The 22,763-nt window shown below is 39.8% G+C and overlaps 1 protein-coding gene across 4 annotated transcripts in view; it reads left to right on the forward strand.

The window, feature by feature from the left end:
• The window catches only part of frmd3 (FERM domain containing 3), a 66,527-nt gene that overhangs the window by 2,326 nt on the left and 41,438 nt on the right, over nt 1-22,763 (forward strand). For all 4 annotated transcript variants that reach the window (XM_014414423.4, XM_012918073.5, XM_014414425.4 and 1 more), the window contains exons 2-3: nt 17,645-17,749; nt 19,327-19,369. In XM_014414423.4, the coding sequence (XP_014269909.2) occupies nt 17,645-17,749; nt 19,327-19,369 (148 nt within the window). The remainder of the gene's footprint in view (nt 1-17,644; nt 17,750-19,326; nt 19,370-22,763) is intronic.

Genomic DNA, 22,763 nt, shown 5'->3' on the forward strand with positions numbered 1-22,763 from the left:
AGAGAAGGAGGAGAGCAGAGAGAGGAGAGACAAGATTGGCTCTGTTTTCTTTGTGTTTAGTGCTGATAATGCATGTACAGTTTCGTGCTTGCGTCTCTGAGAGCAGAAGAATGTGTTAAACTGTGTACATGAGTATTAAAGCTTTTACTTTTTTTTTTTCCAGGAGATGTGAAAGCGTGTGTGTGCTTTTATCCATGCGCAAGAGTATTTATGAACGATACGGAAATGGATGTTTATATTTCTAGCTGACTGCATTTTCCAGGGCTTTCTTTAATGGCTTTGTGTTCCGGTGCTGAGCTGCTCCTTCCTACATATTTCATGATGTTTCCTGTGCTCCTCATGCTACACTTCTGCTTCTCAACAACAGCGCGTCTCCTCTTACCGCTGCTAGGAGACCTCCATCTCTTACTTTATCTGCTCTTTTTTTTTCCTCTTTGCATTTCTTATTTTGTCAGCTTTTCCCAATTGTCCTGCATATGTAGGTCAGAATAAAATGACAAACATATAATGAAAATAGGAAAATTGAAAGAACTGTGTGTTTGAATAGTTCCTAAAATGTACTTCTGAGCACAAACCACGACTGAATAGAGTGTAATGTCAGACTGGGATGCCCTTGATTCCTTTAACTTTTCTCTAAGGCATCAGTTCAGTTGACTCTGGATTAAAGACACTGGTGCATTAGCTGCTCCCTTTGGGGACACAGTATTTGGCACTGCATAGATAATCCTGAAGACTTTAAAGTCTCGAAACACCCCACCCAGTATAATTACTTGTAAGGCAATATCCAGCGCAGTGCAGAAAACAAAGGGATGTTCAAGTGACTTGAACAATTCAAGTAACTTTGCAGTCATTTTGCACTTTGCTAGGTACACCTATCCTATACCTTGTTGATGTCAGAGGAGAATGATGAGGCAGCTTTGAGCCGACAGGAAGGCAAAAGTAACTCAAATAACCATTTGTATGCAGAAGACCATTTCTGAACACACAACATCTCAAACCTTGAAGCAGGTGGGCTAAAGCTGCAGAAGACCACACTGGGTGCCGCTCCTGTCAGAATAAGAAAATTGAGGCTCACCAAAATTGGACAATAGAAGATTAGAAAAAGGTTGCATGATTGGATGAGTCTCAGATTATGCAGTGACATTTGGATGGTAGAGTCAGAATTGACCATAAACAGCATCCTGCTTTGTATCAAAGGTTCAGGTTGTTGTCGATGTATTGGTGTGGGGGATATTATCATCAATTAAGCATAATTTAAATGGTACTGCCTACCTGAGTGTTACTGCTACTTCATGATCACAGTGTAGCCACTTTCTCTGATTCTCATCATGGATGTGCAGCTGAAAAACAACTGCTGCTGCTGTTTGTTGCTGCCTGCTGCTAATTAAGACAGGTCTGAAGGCAAAAGGAGGTCCAACACACTAAAAGCAAAGTGCGACTAATAGAGTGACCGGTGAGTGTAGGTAGTAAACATGAATGATATAAAACAGGCTTAATATAAAGGACGCGATAAGGGATGATAAGTTTATTTTCTTTACAGTGAAAGTTATGAATAAATGGTCTTAAATTTAACCTCTTGCACTCTGGAGGTCTCCTTACATGTGGTGCATTTACTGTCTGCTTTAAATGTAACAAATATACGATTTCTGCTCATCACGTTTGGTGGAATTGCACTTTAGAATCTCCAAAAAGAGGCTCGATAACTAAGATAAATAAGAGGCGATACTGACTGATTTTTATAAGGCTGTTGTTTGAAGTTTTAATCAAGTAGAAGAAAAAAGTGTCAATATTTGCTAGAAGTTTTCAATCTCATTCTTCCCCGGTGATACAGATAACACTCGCATTGTATTTCTGTTGTTGGAAAGCTTGTAGGAGCCAATTAGGACTCAGTTCTATAAATAAGAACCAATTTTTATCCAGTCAAGAGAATGAAGCGCTACCAAACACTGAGGCAGTTTGAAGCTGGAGTTGCTCATGATTGTGTATGGTGCTGTTTATTACTGAAGTATGTTGGAGGTTAATTGGCAGTATAAAGAGAAAGCAAACTGACTGCTTAAGAAAGCTGGTGTCAGACTATAATTCGTCAGACACGGCTGATCAGTGTGTCATCCAGGTGCACCATCTCGTTTGTGGCTTCCTTAGTCTCTACAGAGCCCGAGGATTTTCACTTTGGCCTCGCAGTTGTGAAGCTGTTGCTGGTTACTGAATGACTGAGGGGGCAGGGATAGCTCAGTAGGTAAAGTGGTCGCCCCATGATCGGAAGGTCGGCGGTTCGAATCCACTTAACGGCTACCCTGAGGTACCCCTGAGCAAGGTACCGTCCCTACACACTGCTCCCCGGGCGCCTGCTTAGTGGGCTGCCCACTGCTTCACTGAGTGAATGGGTCAAATGCAGAGAAAAACAAGTAATTTCCCCATGGGGATCAATAAAGTATCCATTATTATTATTTGGGAGATGGTTTTTCAGGTCGACAATAAAAATAGTCTGAACGATTAATTTATTTGAAAAAATGCGCCAACAGAATAAAGCGTTTGTTTTTCCGTCACATCTTTGTGTCCGTTAATGAAAATATCAGACTTTAACTCCAAGAGCTTGTGCTGAGCTTAAATTGATTAAATCAGATTTATGTAGGGAAAATGTGTTTGTTGCTGCTGTTATGCTGACCTTTACCTGACTATAGATCACCCTGATGCTTTTTTGTCATTGTTATTAGTTGATAAAAATATGGGGTTAGGTATGAATTCATCATTTATATTTTGGCTGCTCTCTTTAGGGGTCACCACAGCACATCATCTGCCTCCTGTTATCCCTTGCATACTCTTCTGTTAGAGCCTTTCCTCTCTAACTTTGTCTCAAAACACTCCATCTGAGCTGTCCTTCTGCTCTGCCTCCTCATTTTTGTTTTTTGTTAGTGCTATTGTCTCCACATCATACATCACAGCAGATCTCACAACCATCTTGCGATCCTTCCCTTTCACTTGTGCTACTATCCTTCTGTCACAAATCACCCCTGTCACTTTCTACTCACTCCACCTTGCCTGCACTCTCTTCTTCACCTCTCTCTCTCCATTGCTTTGAATTGTTCTTTTATTTTAAATGTATATTTATTTGTTGCCCTGGTTTCTAAATGCCGAATGCCAGAAACTGTTTGAGAAATCATCAGTTAAATGTAAACATTAGTGGATATGGTAAGGTGACTTTTATTTTTGTTTTTGCATTTCACAAACAGCAAAGAGCAAATGATTAAAAATTAAACTGGGTTTCAACTGTGTTGACATAATCAGGGCTGGACAAAACCTGAAAGTATACCAACCTAGTAAAACAATAGGTTAATTTAAAGCTCTAGTCATTTACAAACATGTGAAAAAGAAAGTTTTCACTGGACTCTGTCCAGTGGGGGAAAAAGTTCACAATTTTTATTTCCATTGGAATTAAAAAGGCTCGTAGCAGCCAGGTATACTCATGCAAGTGTAAACATCTCTATGGAGCACAATTTTTGGCAGTTTGCTGGTCTGGATCATTCAGTTTGGTGTTAAGACCATGCCATGATCGCCCCAGAAATTTCACCCCAACGTCTGACCTTACAATGCTCAGATAAATAATTTAAAAAAAACCAAGAGCTACATTTTAGAGTTCACAGGCCTCAGCATGATAAATGTCAAAGTTCATGATGCACAATTAAAAATGGACTGAAAAGGCGTGACTTTTTTAAGAGCCACAGAGCCACATTTGGAGAACATCAAACACAACAAATCAAGTATAAACACCTCATACCGAGCGCAACGGGACAACATTTTAGGCTTATTTTGTGCCACAGGACCGGGCACCTTGCAGGCTCTGAGTCGACCATGACTTTCTATGTATACCAAGTCCATTTGTTGGGCAGCTGGAGCTTGGCAGAAACTGGGTCATACAACAGGGCAATGATCCCGAGCACAGCAGCAAATCTACAACAGAAAGTCTGAAAAAGAAATGAATCAAAGTGTTGCAATGGCCCGGTCAAAGTGCAGACATCAAGCTGATTGAGTGGTGGGATGTTAAGAAAGCTGTGCATAAATGAAAGCCCACAAAGCTCAATGAACTGCAGCAAAGTTGTAATGAAAAGTGGGCCAAAAATCCTCCACAACAACGCGAGAGACTGATAAAGACACTGAGACACACCGTTGCTGCCAAAGGTGTTTCTGCAGGCTGTTGAATCAGGGGAAACACTTTGTTTTTTGTGTATGACTGTTATATGATTACGAGGAACACAGGACCCATAACATCACTGTCATTTTTTCAATTTTCTTCACTGTAGTGCACAAATTTGTTAAAAAGGCTCATTTACAGCCTAAAACAAATCGTGTACTGTGTGGCATTCAAAGAAACCTGAAATCTAACTGTTGGGAGAACCTGCAACAGCAAATATGAAGTTGGAAAGACAAATTAAAGGGGACAAAAGCTTTTTAAAACCATGTTTAGAATAGAATAGAATTCAACTTTATTGTCATTGTCATGTCACAAGTACAAGGCTACGAAATGCATTTTGCATCCATCCAGAAAGTTCTTTAGCCATAATATAAATATATAGATATATTACAGAAATGGGTCTGTTATAAGTATGAGGGTACAAAATATGGGTCTATTATGGGTATGTTACAATGTACGCGGTATGAAGGTATGTTATGAATATGCTATAACTATAAGTATGTACAGGCTATGAACAGGATATAAATATGAAAACTATACAGAAATATGAAATATAAAACGATACAGTTTTGCCTCGTAGTCTTTAAACCTTTCAACTTTTTGTTTGTTTTTTCATCAGATTTGATCCAGTTTTAATGACCAGATTGATAATAAGTTCCCAGATAAGTGGCCATTTAGGAGACATTTTAAGATTGCTGCTGAGTGAGGAGACTTGCTTCTGAGAAAGACTTTTTATAATACATATAAATCTGACTCAGCAATATTGAGAGGTATATACGACGAGCACTTCTGTTCTAGTTATAGTAATATGGATTGGGATGCGGTTGTGTGTGTATCAGGAAGAACGACTGGATTTCTCTCTCTTAGCCTATGGTCTATGACTGGGAAAATATTGTCATACAGGACAGTGACAGCCTCCAGAAGAGTGTAATCATGTTTAGGAGAACATATTGACAGCAGTGTATAAGGCAGGCAGAGAGCGAGTGGGGATATGTGGCATGTGCCTGCAGCCTACATCCTGGAGGTTGGAGGTGAATGAGTCCAACCTGCTGCTCTCATGTTCAGTGGCAATGTTAAGTCCAACCAGCCGAAGGGGAGACGTCAAGATCAATACACGGTGGCGTCCTCTGATTTCCTTTCACTCGTTTTCCTCCCATCCTCTCTTCTGTCCTTCTCCTCTTTCTCTCTATCATCTCCCCCGGCATCTTAACTTTCCGCTCCTCCAACTCCCGCTCCCTCTTTCACCCCACTTATCCTCTGCTCCATTTTCAGCTTCGCATTTACCGCTCCGACCACCTTTTCTCACTTTCTATTTTTGCCTGCCTCTCATCAATATCTTCTTTCTGTCACCTCGCCCCCCCCATCTCCTCCACTCTCTTCTTTCTCTCCGTCCCTCTCCTCTGTGACAGATCATGTATAATTAAGGGAGATCACTGTGCTTCATGAGGCCAACATCAGTCAGCTGTCAGCGCTACACCATGCGGGTGTGTGCAAACGTGGATGTGTGTGTGCATTTGGAGGGACCATGAAAGATTTAAAAGTTGCCACCGAGCCAAAGTTCTGCAATTATGGACATTAATTTGCTACAGATAAGAGAAAGACTGATATGGCAGTGCAAAAGCATGATTACAGGGAACTTTTTGAAGTTTGTAATAAATGCGTTGTTTCTATTATAGTATAGGTCATCAATACGTCCCCAACACAGTCTATTTAAAGGAGCATATCAGCTATGGCATTGTTTTTCACTGTGTTTCCATTCCAGCTGGTCAAGGAGAGGTGTCTGTAGACATCTGTCTGTATGTGTTCAAATAAAGCTGAGGCAGTGCTCTTGTTTTGGCTAATAGGCATTCTTTGAAGAAGCTTATAAATAGCATCAGTTTTCTATTCTTATCCTTCCTGCCGGTGCCTCTTTGATGCTTTCCCGAAGATGAGTGAAGAGAAATAATCTTTTTTTTCTTTTTGCAGCTGAAAGACAGCAGTAAGAGATGAGACAGCAGGGGATAGAGAGGGAGGGACATATCAAAAGAACGGGGTGGATAGGAAACAAAAATGAGATGATAAACAAGAAAAAATATAGGATGACATGGTTGGGTGGAAACACGAGCCGTGAAAATGGCATCGAAAAATCAACAGGGTGTTGGAAGGAACGGGAAAGGAAATGAGGTGGTGTGGCTGTGGAAAAAAAAAGATTAAGAAGATTAAAACATGAAACAGACTTGAAATGAGACTGGCAGAGCGAGCGGATTTTGGAAAAGGAAGACGGGGCAGAGAAAAGAGCGAAGGGTAAACCGGAACACGCGGCGGTATATAAACAGAAAAGAATTCACAAAAGGTGGAAAAATTGGGATTTTAAAATGGAAAAAGAGACAAAAAATAAGTAGGAGTGGAAAAAGTAGGTCACACAAAGCAGGCTGATGTTCAGTGTCGTGGTCTCGTTGGCTGTCACCACACTGGGAGTGAAAACCACTGCAAACACACTTAAACATTTTAATGCAACAGTTGTTTTTATTACCACACATGAACTCCAGACAATATTGGTCATTAGACTTTCTCACAGCAGGACATGGTCCCCTTCAGACGTGCTCTCACTACTGGAAATACTCTGTGGTTTCAATGGTGGTTAATGAATAATGTGTGCTGGAGGCAAGACACATGACATGACTTGCACTCCTCTCACGTGAGCTCAATCGCCCGTGAGTTTGTGCAAAAGAGATAGCAGGTTAATGACCATTCACGGTCAGACGTTTGCACTCCTACATACAGATCCAGTGGTGAATGTGTAGAGGAGTTAGAATTTTGACACAGAGACAAAATTTCCAATATCTAATCCGAGACATCATTTTGTGGTTCTTCCTATATAGTGGTGTGAAAAAGATACAGTGCTGTGACCGTTTTGATGATGCTCTGCAGTCCCAAAGCCTTTAAATGGCTGTGTAACTGTTTCCAGACTGATAGATGTGCATAACTTTGTTTCTCATCTGTTTTGAGTTTTTGAGTAGTAGATTGTGGCATAATGTGTTGCTATTTGAGATCTTTTAGCCTACTTCTCTTTTGAAGATGGTTTCTACTGGCTGTAGTTAATAGATGACCGTAGCTCAACAGGCAGAGCAGGTCATTCACTAATTTGAAGTGGTTGCTCCAGTCTGCATCCCTAAGTATCCTTGGGCAAGATACCGAATTCCAAGTTGTTCTCTGATGCATATGTTGGTGTATGAATGTGTGTTAAAGTTAGACAGAAAGCTCTTAGGTGTAGAAAACAAAGTGCTGGTGTGAATGTGTGAATGAAGCATGATGTTTAAAGCACTTTGAGTGCTCCAGTAGAGCAAAGAAAAAAACAACAACCCCTAAATGCTACATAATAACCTGTCCATGTAACTCTTATTTCAGTCATCAGGCCTGGGTGTGGCTCATGAAATTGAGCTCCGGTTTCCAAAAAATTTGATTAATCACGGTTAATTTGGGATTTAATGATAGGGAGTAATTACTTTGTAACACAGAGAGTTATCTTTCTTTTTCTTCATCTTTTTAAAAACGTATCTATGTATAGGAGATATGCAATACAAAAAGCATGCATAAGGAAAAGGACAGTGTTCTTATCTTCTGCTGCAATCACATCTGGTTTATTGAAGCTCTGTCTTAATAGATTCCCCCCTCACTTTTAAAAACATCTGGCAGATGTGGTTAAAGATGCTGACCATACTCTCAAACTGAGAGTTAGGATTTAGATTGATGGTTGCTCCTGTCTCCGTTTCTGTTGTCAATATTGTCCTTTTAAAGCAAGTTCACAGAAAGAACTTTCAAGCAGCTACATTCAATTTATTCGATTGCATGAAGATAATCATGTTATTATTAATGCTTCTTTCAGTGAGGCTGTGTACATAAACCCAACAACCGACATTTGTGCTTGTGTTTTCATGGTTTGTTGGTAACAGAATGAGCCCAGATGCACTTCCCTTTGCTTTCTGCCACATTTCTCTGAATATGCAAAGGCTGACAGAAGCAGACGACAGACTTCTGCATTTCCGAAACATCTTAAAAAGCATCGTTTCAACTGTTTCTGAATTTAGAAAAGGACTATAAATAGAAAAAAGAAAAACAGAGACATAGAGAACAAAACAGTCTGTGTGTTTTTTGTGACGGCATCAATGGCCTCATCGTGTGAATGTGCAAACATGGTGTATCAGCTCTTTTCCCTGGAGGAAATGCACACCCTTACGTATTGTACCATAAACAGAGGAGGATACGTATGATGGACTAATTTGTGCTTCAAACATGCAAATGAGCAAACAGTCAGTTTACAATAACTCACAGGTTTTCACACGCGGCTCCTCTTTTCTGTTCTCGTGGATTTCTCGATCGTTTGGCACAAATGTAAACATTCTGCGGTGCAGAGATAAGACAGCTGCTTCGGTGCTTCCTTTGTATTCATACCAGCAGTGTTGCATCTCCAGTCATGCCATTATCGTCACACCTCTTTTCTCCCGCAATCTGATGACAATCCATTACACAAGGAGCTGCTCTTGCTCCATATAGTGATCTTTTTTTTTATTCTTATCACAAAGCGTAACAGACCGCGCCCCCAGCCGTGAGCTCGAGGTGTGCATCTAACATGTTTAAGATCACGTAGGGTAATTTGTGCATGCTTTTGAGCTCATGTACAATGTGTTCATGGGAATCTCTGGAGCACGGCACTGTAGGTGATCATAGGGTAATTATGTTTCCCTCCTGTCACACTGAGGCAAGGTCACAGTCATCATGAGCACTGCTCCAAATTGTACAAGTGTAAATATATTTAAAAATAATGATTTTGAGAGGAGGCACATTAACATTATATCGCAGGAAAACGGCATCTGTGTTCAGGCCCGTCCAATAACGTCGCTGCACCACCTCAGCTGAATTCTGCTTATACACTTTGTCTACAAGATGTGCTAATTCATGCAGTTTTGTAATGAAAAACTTAAACACCCTTGTCACTGCAGTGTGAGCTCAGTTTAATTATTTAGTTCACAGTAGTTTAATGCTTCTTTTGCAATCATAGTAACCAGCATGAACCAGGGGAAGCGCTCCTCATGTGTCTTTGAAAAGTGTTCTACAGAGGTTTGGCAGTCAGGGAAAAACATAATATTGTAATCATCACATCAAAACTATATAGATTTTTGCAAGTCCCTCATTTTTTAGTTTTCCATGTATACTTGTGACCCTGTGTGGATTACAAAAACAATCCAAAATAGATCAAAACCTGTGAGCCCAAAATTACTGTGACATCCATGATGAGCATCTGTAAACGTCTGACTATGAGTGCACAATGAGCTTAAAAGAAAAGCTGGTCTGTAGCTCCAGGCAAGAGTCCATCACTGTTGTGGGTCACTGGTTGAAGAGGTGAAATCAGCACCCTCTCTAATGCAGCGTTTGAGATCAATACTGAAGCTGTGTGAGTTTCATTCTGACACACGGCATGCTGCCTTTTCTCTTTACACTGCATCTTTCTGTGCCGCCTTTCAGTAAAAAAAAGCAAAACAAAGACAGCATAGGTCTCCTAATCAGAGATTTATGGGTAAATGGTGTGATGATAGGAGGCTAGAGAGATAATGATGCTGAGGTCAGACCAAAGATTTCTCTACTTATAAAGTGGATGTTGCATAACCCAGCTCCAGACAGGAAGTGTTTGATCCTCTGCTGCTTTCTTCCAATTATAGAAACTGCATTTCCCCAGTGGATAACTTATGCATTTTCTCGCTGTCTATGGAGCTTACTTCAAAAATCTGTTTTAGACTCTGCCGACTATCTCCGTCTATCTTCTGGCGGTCTACAATCAAATTGGTCAAAGTAGCCATGAAGAATAAAAAATTGAATAGATCTCTGCAAATCAAATTAGTCATTTGGTGGAAAGGTAATGATGTATGGAGTACCATGAAATAGTCTTTGAGTGTTAACATTGTGTATTCAATTAAAAAAAGCAATAAATCAATGCTGAACATGCCATATATTCAGTTCAGTCACACAGTGGGGAAGGGACGAAAAAGGCAAAGTGTCGTGTTGCAAAATAACGAGGAGAGTTTAAACTCTGTTTTTATCTCCTAGTTGCGTGTGTTCCTTTCCCCACATCCCATGTCCCACACATTGATTTGTCTCTGCAGTATCCTCATCAAGCCTCTGGATTGATCCATTCATTAGCTGGGGGGGGGGGGGGGGGGGGGGTTGGGTGGTAAACACAAACTGGCTTTAGAAATATTGGCACTGTGAATAATAGGACACATGCACAAAAGCCTACTCGCACACATCCTAATTGGCAAATTAGGAGGAATTGGTCCACTTGTGACTTAAATTTCAATTTCCCTGAAGAGCAGCAGCAATGACAACAAAGAGAGAAAAGCCACAAATTAATGTACCATTTGTTTGAATGACAGTTACTTGGCTTTTAAACTGGTTGGCGTGGAGGTAAAGAGGGCAAACCATTATTTTTCAATCCCCCACCACCCACCCAGAGGATGCAGATAGGAGTGAGAGTAGATTTCTTCACGGGGGCATCACAGGAATTTAACACTGATCTTCACACAGTGTTTCAACTCAGCCAATTAGGTATGCCGTGTCATGAAGCAATTGCGTCTCAGTTGATAAGGAGGAGTCATAATTGAGCTGGCATGCATGTTAATTAAACAACAAGCGCTGTTTAACTAGGCCAATGTACCCAGGGTCCTAGTGCAGAACTGGTAGTGGTCACAAAGTCATGATCAGAACAAATAAGATATCTGTGATGAACTTCAGCTACACTACATACTGTACAGTCAGAGTATCATCAGGGGTGGGGGAGTACCTTAATCACTATTGTCAGTACATACTGGTAATGTGACTTGCCACACATGCTTACCTCAAAAACTGACATGATGACGCTCCTTAAAGGAAGTTGGTCTCAGGTTTTTTTTTCTGGCACGTTGTACTTGAAACCCCCCACAAAGTTCACAAAATGTTCAAAAAGTTGTTTAAACGCTGCTTAAAGAGTCAGTCCCTGGACTGCTAGAGATCCTCATCACATGCTGCTATGACAATGCAAAGAACCTTATCCAGCGTAATTACACAGAGAGGAAGTGAGGTATAGACTTCTAAAAGTCAAGTCAATAAAAAGCTGGACTAAACTTGCATTACTGAAGCCCTGATTAAGGGGTAGAGCAGGCTATTTCTCCTGAGGAGAATCAGAATCTCGTCCGCCCCCATGTCTGAAATCCAATTTGTTCTGTGCATCTGTGAAAATGGCATCTCCCCGTCCTTACCTTTCATAGTAATTTTAACAATTTAGGGACAGATGGCGATAAAATCTAAACGTGTAAGTCAGGCTGCAGCTGTGGCCACACAGAGGCTTAAAAGTGAGACAATTACTGGAGTGAAAGACCTCCAATGACTGTTTCTGGTGATTTCTCAAGGACAGAGTCCACCAAGGCTGTTGGTGAGTCGCGTTTACACAGGAAGCAACTATCAGCACATCCCTTAACACATCCCAGCCTGATTCTTCTCGGCTTCACTACAGTACCAGACACTTTAACACCCACTCGCACAATGTACACTTTCAGATTTTCAGTTTAAAAATTTCACGATTGTTTATTTTATTTTAATTCACTTAATGTACATAATTCAGTTACTTACTGCATATAATGTGGTCTGTTGGTGAGTTACGTCCTAACAGGAAGCAACTCATCAGTAATAGTCAATGATGTTCAATCGATGACAGGCAAACTGACAGCTGGCAACACAAAGTGGGTGATCCTGAGTTAACATTTTCTCAACTTTGAGGTGAGGAAATGCAGGTGAATGATGCCATTAATTGGCATATGACAGGTTGACAGGTACATTAGAAGGTTCCCTAGGCAACCTGAACCTGGAATATTGCAGAATGATGCGTGATGACATCAGCAACGTGATGGCCAGAGACAACAATTAATATACGACAATAAAAATGCAGATGATTGCGATATGACAGGGTGGTAAACACATCAGAAGGTTACCTAGAAAATTTGCATCACTTTGCCACTGATGGCTGATCAGACGTTCCAGGCTCTGGTTGTCATCCTGCCCTCTCATTGGTAGTTTCTTCAAGTACTTTGAGGATGAGTAAAGTTTGAGTCTGGACCCACGCATTTTATGCCGCCATTGCTTATTTCGCCTCTTGTCACAAAAAGGCGAGGATGGATGAGTGTCATTAACTTTCTTTAGTTGTTGGTCTCCACATTGCTGCTACTTGTTCCTTGTGTAGACACTTAAAAATGTTCATGCTGACTAGGCAAAATCATTCAAACATTCGAAAACTACAGTACTCAAATACTCAAATTAAAATAGAAGATTTGGGGGAAAACCCTGAAAACTACGTGTTTCCACACAACTTTTCAATTGGGCATTAATCCATGTGTTCCAAGTTCATTTCCCAAAATGTAATTAGCTTTGTAAATGAATAATAGACAGATACAATAAAACATCTGTGTCTTAATGGTTTTTTTTGTTTTGTTTTGTTTATTTGGCCAGAATTTGGACTGGACTGGCTGTAAGGAGGTTAACCATGGTAGTGGATGGACACACACACTCGAGCACACATGTCAAAGTGCACTTTGCTTGTGCTAAACTGACTTCGCTCCACACTGAGGTTCTATTTGCAGAGTGTGTATGCATCTCTGTCTTTGAGCGGGGCTGAGAGAAGAGCACTTTGCCATCATTAGGTGAGATCATGTAGAGACAGGATGACTGGGTTAATCTTTAATGCCCAGCCTTTGGATATATAAAATATGTATTCAGGCCTTGTTGGACATGACATAGACTCTTTACATCTCTCTTCCTCTCTGCTTCACCAGTCAGTCTCTCTTTTTTATTCACTCGTTCTTTTAGCTCTATGTTAGCTGCTCTCAGCCTCTCAGTATGTTTGGCCCTGTTTCACTCTGTCTGGTTTGTTTCTCTTTATTCTCGCTTGGCGTCAGTCCAACACTCTTTGCTCCACGAGCGTCTGCCCGAGAACTAGACGGAGAAAAGGTGTCGTTTGATGATCTGGCTGGAATCAGCTCACAGCGTGGCTGTTTTTATTCCGTTTCGTCTATTTTTCTCCTCCCTCCATGGATCTCTCTCTGTTTTCTCTTCAGATTTAACATCTTAGTAACACTGTTGTCAGGGATCAGCCAAAAAAATCCTAAAGAGATGTAGACAGATACACATCAAAATGCATGGATGCTGATGGAGAAGTGCAGCTTAAAGAGACAGAGAGTGATTTTTTTCTAGGTTATTTACATACAACCCACAGGTGAACATGGACACACTGAGAATCGCAGCTTGGACACATTTGACTAATGTTACTGGTGATATACTGGTAAACCTGGACCAGCCAGTAGGGACATGCAGCAAACAGGATTACTGACAGCCAATTGATGTTGTGGTGATATAACACAGGCCACAGGGGAAATCCACCTAAGACTGCTGTTGAAGATTTTTAATACAGTTTTGGCATCTTGTATTCAACCAAACACCCCTGCAAAGTCCTCCACGTCACATATTATATAAAAAATGGTTTAATTAAACTGGACAGGTTTCACCAAGGAAAAGGTGAACATATTTAATGATGGTGTGAAAATAGTTGCATAGTGGTGTCAGCAGCTCCGCTTATCTTTACGAGGATTTACAGTGAGTTACGGCTCATCATTGAACTGTCACAACTTTATTGTCTGAGTGCTGTTGTAGTGTTGTTACATGCTTGCAACAGGCCTCTTTATTGACTCAAAAATCTATAAAACAAAAATCTGCTGTATGCTCAGCACTAATCCACTTAGAATCAGACACAGTTAGCAACTAGCTGGCAAACAAATTTGAGCATTTTGTATCTCAGGACCTGGATTTATTCAAAGGATGTCAGATGTCCAGAACCACAATCCAATTTCCTTGCTGGTTGTGTCACAGATTGATCAAAATTTAATCTTAAGAGGTGGTGATGTGACTGTGATGACCGCAGCCCTGTCAGATGGATTCAAAAACCCTGATCATTTTACAGCTATAGCTAATAGCTATAGCAATTACTTCATTCATTATTGTGTTTAAGTCTTTCTTTTTTAATCTTACCTTTAGCAGTTTAACCATACTTTACAATTTCGCCTGGTTCATTAGCAGTTTCTCTGCTAATCACATGTTTAGTAAAATAATTTAAAGGTTTTATTTATCATTTCAGGTAACAAAGCTGTTTATCCACTATATTTAGTTTGTAATTTCAACTCATAAATAACACTATTAGCTAAGAAGCATGGACTTTAAGAAGTTAAAATACATCCTGTGCTTTTAGCAAACTGTTTTAGGCATAGCATTAGCTAATAATTATGTTTGTAGTTGTGTACCTGGTTTTAGAGTCATTTGTGTATTTTAATCATGTATGCATTAACTGTTACCATTGAGGTAACAGTTAACTCCTCTGCCTGAAGCTGTTTAGGACCACTGAACAGGTTGAATATTAATAGGTTGAGCTCATCTTTACATGTATTCTCTGGCTAATGCAAAAGTACACTGACCAAAATAAGGCTACTTCAGAGGCAGCTCATGTTTCAAACCACCTGCAGATACCTGTGCAGGTATCAGACATTAACACAGTCGTCTTAATGTTAAGACACAGACGATTTATATTTTTGAACCTCTTTTTCTTAAATAGCAGTAATTTGGTACTCCCAGCACTGATAAACAATCTAGCTGATTCTCCTTTACTGTTGGTTGCACTGACCTGGAAATTCTGGCTGTTACAACAGTGTATCTTTGTGAATTGACTAAGGCTGTGTTTAATGTTTGCTTTGCTTTATTTGGTGCGTAACAAATACAGCCACGGTGTCCTGGACACATATAACTGTTGGTTTTTGAGTGGCTGCTGTGACATTTACAGCAAACATCTTATTTTCAGAGGCTGTTCTGTCAACACCTTGAGTCTAGTAGTACATATAACAGTGTGTTTGCTGAGTTGTTTACTGAGACATGCAGCATGACTCACTAAGAAATGTATTTAAAAGGTTGTCTTGGCAAAAACATTACAGTATTTACAGAATTCAACATATGAACAGGAATTAATATTTGTGTAAAACTGAGGATAAGTGAATGCAACGCCAGCAAATGAACTGATTTCACAGTTTGTGGCATGCTGCAGTGATGATAATGATGCTTTGATGTACTTAAAATAAAGGCTGTAGATGCTGTGTAACTTCTAGGCATATAGTATTAGTACAAAATATTTGCATGGGCTTTGTGCCTGGAAAGAAATTAATTTTTAATTGAGAAATGGTTTTGGGTTTTTTTGGTTTTTTTTTGTCTACCTACAAGCAGAAAACACATATAATATAAAAAAAAAAAGACACACAATTGCCTTTAAGATTTACATTAGATCAGGAAGATTAAAGGCACAACCTTAGATTTCAGTAAAAAAAAGAAAAGATATTTATTTGTAACATTAGTGCACAAAGCAATTAGAAACTCCAAGCAGCTACATTACTGCACCGAAACTGATGAAATAGTTGAGAGCTGATGGAGCAACCAGATGGAAAATGGTCCATGCTACTTTTCTTTGCAGACTTTGTACTGTAGCTCCAACAATGTGGGAAAAAGAATAATGAGGAAAATCAGAGCAGGAAAATTTTCCTAAATAGTGCAAAAAAAAAGAAAGCTCTGCTTTCTTAAAGATTAAAATCCGGTCAAATATATGGGACATCTGAGGCTCAGGGCCGTTAGTCTGACAAACAATCAGCCGTGCAAATGTGCTGAAAATGTGCTTCTGTTAAAGCCATTTAACAAAGTCAGCTGATGTCAGCCACTACACTGCATTTCACTTGCAAATCTCTGAAAATAGAAATAAAGAGCAAAGCTAACGACCTTACCTTGGCTGCTGATGAGGTGCTGTTCATACTGACCACTGCTGATGAAGCAGCCACTGGACAGAAAAGAGCACCATAAGGATATAGGATGCTCTTATAACCTTTGAAACAGATCATTCTCAATCCAGATGAACTTTATTTTTATCATCCTTTATTTATCCAGATAAAAGCCTCATCGAGATTAAAAACTATTTTTCAAGCGAGACCTGGTCAAGCCAGAGGGAACGGGGAAGTAACTGACACACAGTCATGCTTTTTAACGTGTGAGTGTGCTGCTTACTCAGTGCACAAAATGTAGCCGTCCTTAGCACATCCATCTGTGCAATCACGTGAAATATGTTAATGCATTTTTGCTTTTGTGCAATTTTTTTGCTATATTCAATAAGACTGTATAATATGTCCCTTAACTAAGAGTCTAATTCATTTAGAATTAAATGGAATTTCAACGTTTTTCACCTAAAATTCCAGCATAATTAAATTCACCTGGTAATAAAAATAATTCTAGGTAGTGCATAACTAGGAATGTTAAAGGAAGTGAGACACAAATTAGACTGAAAGTTATATTAGGAAGTGCTATAAAAATCCAAATTCCCAACTAAAGTTTCCTGATTAGGCGATGTGCTGACAGGCAGTTTTATTGATGAGATTTGGTCAGCTGTGGGTCTGACTGTATGTGATGACGCTGATGCTTCCCGGGTGATGAGCAAATTCCAGTCTCAAGGGCAAAGACATGATATCTGAGTGAATCAATCAGTTCTGCTAAACCAAGCACAGAATCCACCTCCTTCAGCAGGTTATAGAGCAGTTATAGGACACACACACACACACACACACACACACACACACACACACACACACACACACACACACACACACACACACACACTCAGAGCTGGGATCTTTGATGCACATAATATTAGCTTTAGTCAAGAGGTTAAAGGTAAAAATTTAATGTGTACTTGTTTTGATATGTATTTCCTTAAATGAGCTAAAAAGCATAATTTTTTTTAAAACTGCTCATCCAACTGTCCCAGCTGACATTTGGTGTCAGGTGTGGTGTAATCTAGACGGTTTGGGCAAGTACAATATAATAACAACAAAAACACTGTCTATAAAATAGGCAGACAAAAAGCAAATCTTTAGACTTTAGATATATCCAAAGTTATAGAGAATGCTAAGACGTAGGCAGGTCAGTACACTCAGCAGGAAAATCATACTGAGCATCTGAATGAGTAGATACTGACTAAGCAGCTGGCATTAAATGCAGGGTGCTTATTGATTACACAGTGTTAGGTCCTGCAAATAGACTGTATTTATTGGCACATTAGGAGGCCGTGTCCAGAACACCATCATAACAGATATGTCAGCAGCAAGGGACCAAAAGGGTGCTGACATATTTCTTTCCATTAACATGTTTCACCGTGATGAAATTATGAGAGCATCAGAGGAGTATTACCCATGAGGGTTCATTGTGGGCACAATGCAGTCATGCAGCATCTATCAGACTGAGCTCAGAGGTTTATGGTTTTTATCAGCATAACTCAAAAGACGGGTCACGTGTCCTAAACCGATGCGCTTTATTTCTTTGCAGAGAGACACCAGAGGCCAGTTCCTGTTGGACCATGTGTGCAATCACTACAACCTGCTTGAGAAAGACTACTTTGGTATTCGATATGTAGATCCCGAGAAACAAAGGGTAACTATGATACACACACACACACCTGTCCGTGCACACTGCACACACCATAACCATGGTATCTGTTATCATTTTCATTACCAATTGAGACTAGTTTGTACAAAGGATCAGGAAAAGCCTGTCATTTATTCCCAGAGCCCAGATCTTTTGTTTGTCCAAGTGAAGCCAAACTGAGGTGGGGACATTAACTAGATGTGGATTTATCAAACCAAACATGCATTTTCCTTGTAAAACCTAAAATAAAAGTTGGAAACACTAATGGTAAAGCATAAAGGTGTTACCAGAGTTTTCTTCTTTACCAGAGGAGTGATCACAGGACCTACACAGCCGGTCAGAGCAACGCTTATATTTAGAGAAATGTATGTTTATGAAAAGTGCTTTCAAACCGCATTTTTCACTTTTTACTGAAGACTTCAGTCTATAAGTATGTGGTTAGTTTTCCAACAGCCACATCTTAGTAAAGTGGGGATTTATGATTCTGCTGAAAATCTGCTTCATAACCACAAAGCCCTCTGAAACACTATGCCTACCCTACCCCTACTGTTCAGCACCACTGATTGCTCATGTGCATTTCTGGCTACTTTTTTGTAATAGTTTTTGAATCTATCAGTGAGAGAATAACATTTATCATCTCAGTATTAAGGATAACAATATATATCAATATAACGACTCACAAATGTCAGCAGATACCTGGACGGAGAGTGCTATCGTAACTGACGTAGGAGAATGTGAAAGGAAGTGGAAAAACCAGACCCTGGGGGCACAAGCACAAGCATAAATGCCGGCAACGACGTCTGCCACGTCGTAAGGTTTAAAAATATACCAGCAGAAGTCTAAATCAGGCCTAAGGTGCAGCATCTTTTTCTCTGTAATCTTTGAGGAGTCTCCTTCCTCTAAATCTGGCTGCTCTTTTACCCCGGCTAACAAATTCTTCTCCTCAATTTAGAAATTCCACTTATACACAGCACTCAGCTCATTACGGCAGAATCACACCTACTAACAGGAAACAGTGGCAGTGAGTCAGCACAGGCAAAGTGTGAATGTTGAATATCAGTCTGGAAGCAGCTGATACATTACATTACAAGTTCAAGTGCCAAATAATAACAAGATCAGTCTCCATATTTCAAACAGCCCACACAAAGAACAGACCAGACGCTTGATCGTAGCAGAAGCTCAGCTAGACTGTTTTTTTTTCTTAATGCAAAGCAAGGAAGGAAAAATAAGGGAAAATGTGTTTTAAGACAAACTGAACATGCAGTGTCATGCAGTCCAGAAACTGTAACATAATACTTTGAATTGTATGCTTTTGACAGTAAGATGGATCAAAAAGGTCAAATTTGGTTCTATTCAGGAATATAAGATCATCATGTCTCCCTAAATCTCTAAATCAATCTCTTAAAGTAATAATGTAGTAATAATCTTTTTTATGACAGTTTAAAATACCAGAGATCTACCAATGATACAAATGAGATTTTCTAAGATAATTTTTGAATTAGCTCTCAATCCAGTCCTGTAGTTTCTTTAGTATAAATTTGATTATTTTAGGGTAACATTTTTGGTCTTTCTCTCTTTTTCAGCACTGGCTGGAGCCCAATAAACCCGTAGTGAGGCAGATGAAGTGTGAGTGCCCTTTCTGTTTCCATTTCTGTGTCAGCATGTGTGTATACAGATGCAAAGCATCATGCATGTGTCTGTGTATTTGCGAGTGTGAGTGTGTTTTCTTATGCCGTGCATTTGTCTCAGAGGGTCACTCTGGTGTGAGGGGTCAAGCATGGCAAACAAGCCGACACCACCACAGGGACTCTAACAAGGCCATAACATCGTACGCGCAACATTGTTAAAGTGACGGGATAGGAGTACAAAAAAATCAGTTTGTTATTAATTAAAAACAGATACATTTTATTTGTTTATGTAATAATAATTAAAAAAAACATTTAGATCATCTAGGTTTAAGAGTTTTATCACCCACCCACCTGTGACAGAGTCAGGCAATGTTGGACATGAGTTTTTCCTCTGAAGTCCCGCAGGGAGACCAATGGAGACACAATGAAGACAGACAAAGTGACAAGAGAACTGTTTCTCAGAAACACAAAAAACTGCCAGAGGGACAAGTGGCCTAAAAAGGAAAAAAGTCACACGTTGCAAAGACGTTGCAGTGGAAGACAAGCTTATGAGAGTACAAAAACAAGTAAACAGCCTGCCTGCCTTATGTGCAGGCCTCATTCAAAGCTTCATAACAATCACCACAAACCGGAAAGATATTTTTACTTTCCATCTCCAGAAAAGGATGCAGATTTTATCTGATTACTTTATTTGTCTGTTTTGTTGTCCCATTTTTGACTATTCTGTTTGTTTAACAAGTCCTTAGGATAATGCGATGTAAGACAAAATTCATTTTCTGGATGTATCCATGTAAGGTTTACCGAAATGAAATATGCAGTGACATAGGTACACGTATACAACACCTCATTAATACAAATATCTAATGAACCAATCACATAGCAGCATTTAGGCATGTAGGCATGCTCAAGACAAGTTGCTGAAGTTAAAATCGAGCTCTAGCCTATTACACATAGAGACACTGAACCATCAACACTCACATTCACACCGATGGGCAATTTAGAATCACCAATTAACCAAACCCCACTAGCAGCAGTTCTCCGGGCAAAAATTCTTTGTTAATGTCAGATGCGACTAATTTGAGGTGATAGGAAGGGAACTCAAATAACCGCTAGTGAAACAATCTAAGCAGAAGAGCATCTCTGAGCACACAACATGTTTATCTTAGAAGCACATGGGCTACAGCAGCAGAAGATGCCTTTCCTTGACCCTTCCTATCTTCTGGAAACAGGACACTGAAGCTAAACTAAACTAAAACGACAAACTCAAAGAGGACTGGGGTTGTACCTGGTGTGGTCTGCTGCTGCTCTAGCACTGAATACTACTTCTGTCAGCTAAGATTAGGAAACTGGGGCTACAATTTGAACGAGCTCACCAAAATTGGGCAGTAGAAGATTGAAAAAATGTTGCCTGATCTGAAGGGTTTTAATTTCTGCTGCAACAACACTGACATGGTAGGGTAGAATCTGGAATAATAATATCTTTCATCATTGTGAGTTTTAAATCCAGTAGTGCAATATGGATGAAAGTTAATAAAATTGCATGAAAAATTAAGCATGTTTTGAAAACAGAAGGGTCCATCACAGTACCCAATAAAGTGCATGGGTGTGTTTCACCCTCAAAGAGAAAACAGATTCACTTAAGGAAACGAGAAGCGATGGAGACACAAACACACCAGATTTTTTTTATTTATTTATTTTTACCAGGAAACTGCAGCTCTAGTTGTGTCTGGGCTTCAGTTTAGCTCAATGTTTGTTCCATTTGATTAGGTTTCATGGCTAACCTTTCTATTTGGCTTTAGGGAAAGGTCAAGTTTTCACATTTTCAAGGTCACCAGAGTGGCATTTAATGTGTCCCTGGAGGCCACTTTTACGTTGTAATAAGAGTTACACAAACAGCCCGAGGGGTTGTTTTCAAGCTGAGCACAGCCTCCTTTCCCCTCTTGATGTTTGCCTCTGATAGATTTGGCCAATGTTTTTTCAGTATAACTATAATAACCTTGAGAATGTGACACATATAATCATACAATCTAAGTACCCTAAAAGAGGACACAATACAAAGGTGAATAAGAGAGTGGTACTTGTTTTCACCTTTGTTTTCCTTCGTTTCCACTTACTCTTTCACATTTTTACATTTCTATCTTGTGTTGAAAGATTGCAGCGGCTTTCCTCCGACCCTCCTTTTCTTTCTGTGTCTCAGTCTGAAGTTCACTAACCCTTTTAATGACTGTCCTGTTCTTTCTGTCCTGTTATAAATTAATAAAAGAGCTATTAGCGAAGTATTCTGCTCCATCGGAACATGTGTGAGATGACAGAAGGGGGAGGCTGAGGATATCAGTGAAAACTGGAAGGGAGAGAGAGGGAACAAGGGGGGAAAAGTACTAAAAAGAGACAGTGATAGATAACGTAACTAAAGAAAGAAGAAAAATAGAGCGAAAAGAGGAGATTGGAGAGACGGTTTGAGATGAGAGAAGCTGACAGAGTGAAAGAAAGAAAACGAGATTAGAGGGGAGTTGTTGAATAGATCTGAGTTGCACTGACACATCAGTTCCCTGTGGCAGGATTTACTCCCAAATTAGGTTTCAATGTGTGCGTGCACTTGTGTTTTATTTCGTCTTTGTGCATCCCAGCTTACGTACGTTGGCAAACATCACATTTGCACGGCCATGTCTTTCGCGCACAATTCACTTTCTCTACAATGTTTTCCAAAAAAACCTCTTCGTCCCTTAAGCTTGAGAAATAATTATAAGCAGCTCAAGTTCTTTGGGAGCGGGTGGGAGGATTGGCTCTTTCAAATTGCTCAGCATGTATTATGTAGATGTGTGCTGTTTTTCATAGCTGGATAATACCGCAGAGGATCCTGCCATTAAAGGGAGAGTGGTGAGGGCACTCTGGATGATTTCTATCCCATGTGAAATGATACTTTCTTCCTCCTTGATACTCAGATACTTTTGCATCTTTGTTTTAAGCGTCTCTTTGCCTCATCCTCTTTGAAATCTCTCCATGTGCACTCAAAATAACTCACATGTGCACGTGTGTAAACTTCGCCTGTGAGAACAGCAAAGACAAAACAACTCCTTCATTTTTCTAAGATTTGTAGCGTATGAAGCACAGGTGATTCAGCTGTTATGTTGGATTTATTTCTCGTGGTTTAAATGTCTTTCTGTAAACCATCCCTGCTGTTTTGTAGCTGTTAATTATATAATAACATATATATATTTTTTTCATCTGCTGACTTTTTAGTCTATAATCACCCAAAGAAGGTCAAAGTTTCCATTTCTTTTTTTTCATTCCCTTTTCCCAAGTTTCATTAATAGCCTTCAACACTTTGTCACTAGCAAAGGCCTGAACCCGGAGGCACATTTATGGATATGAACTTAAAAAACCCCAAACTT

This window comes from Maylandia zebra, linkage group LG12 (assembly GCF_041146795.1).
Source record: "Maylandia zebra isolate NMK-2024a linkage group LG12, Mzebra_GT3a, whole genome shotgun sequence".
NCBI classification, from domain to species: Eukaryota; Metazoa; Chordata; class Actinopteri; order Cichliformes; family Cichlidae; genus Maylandia; species Maylandia zebra.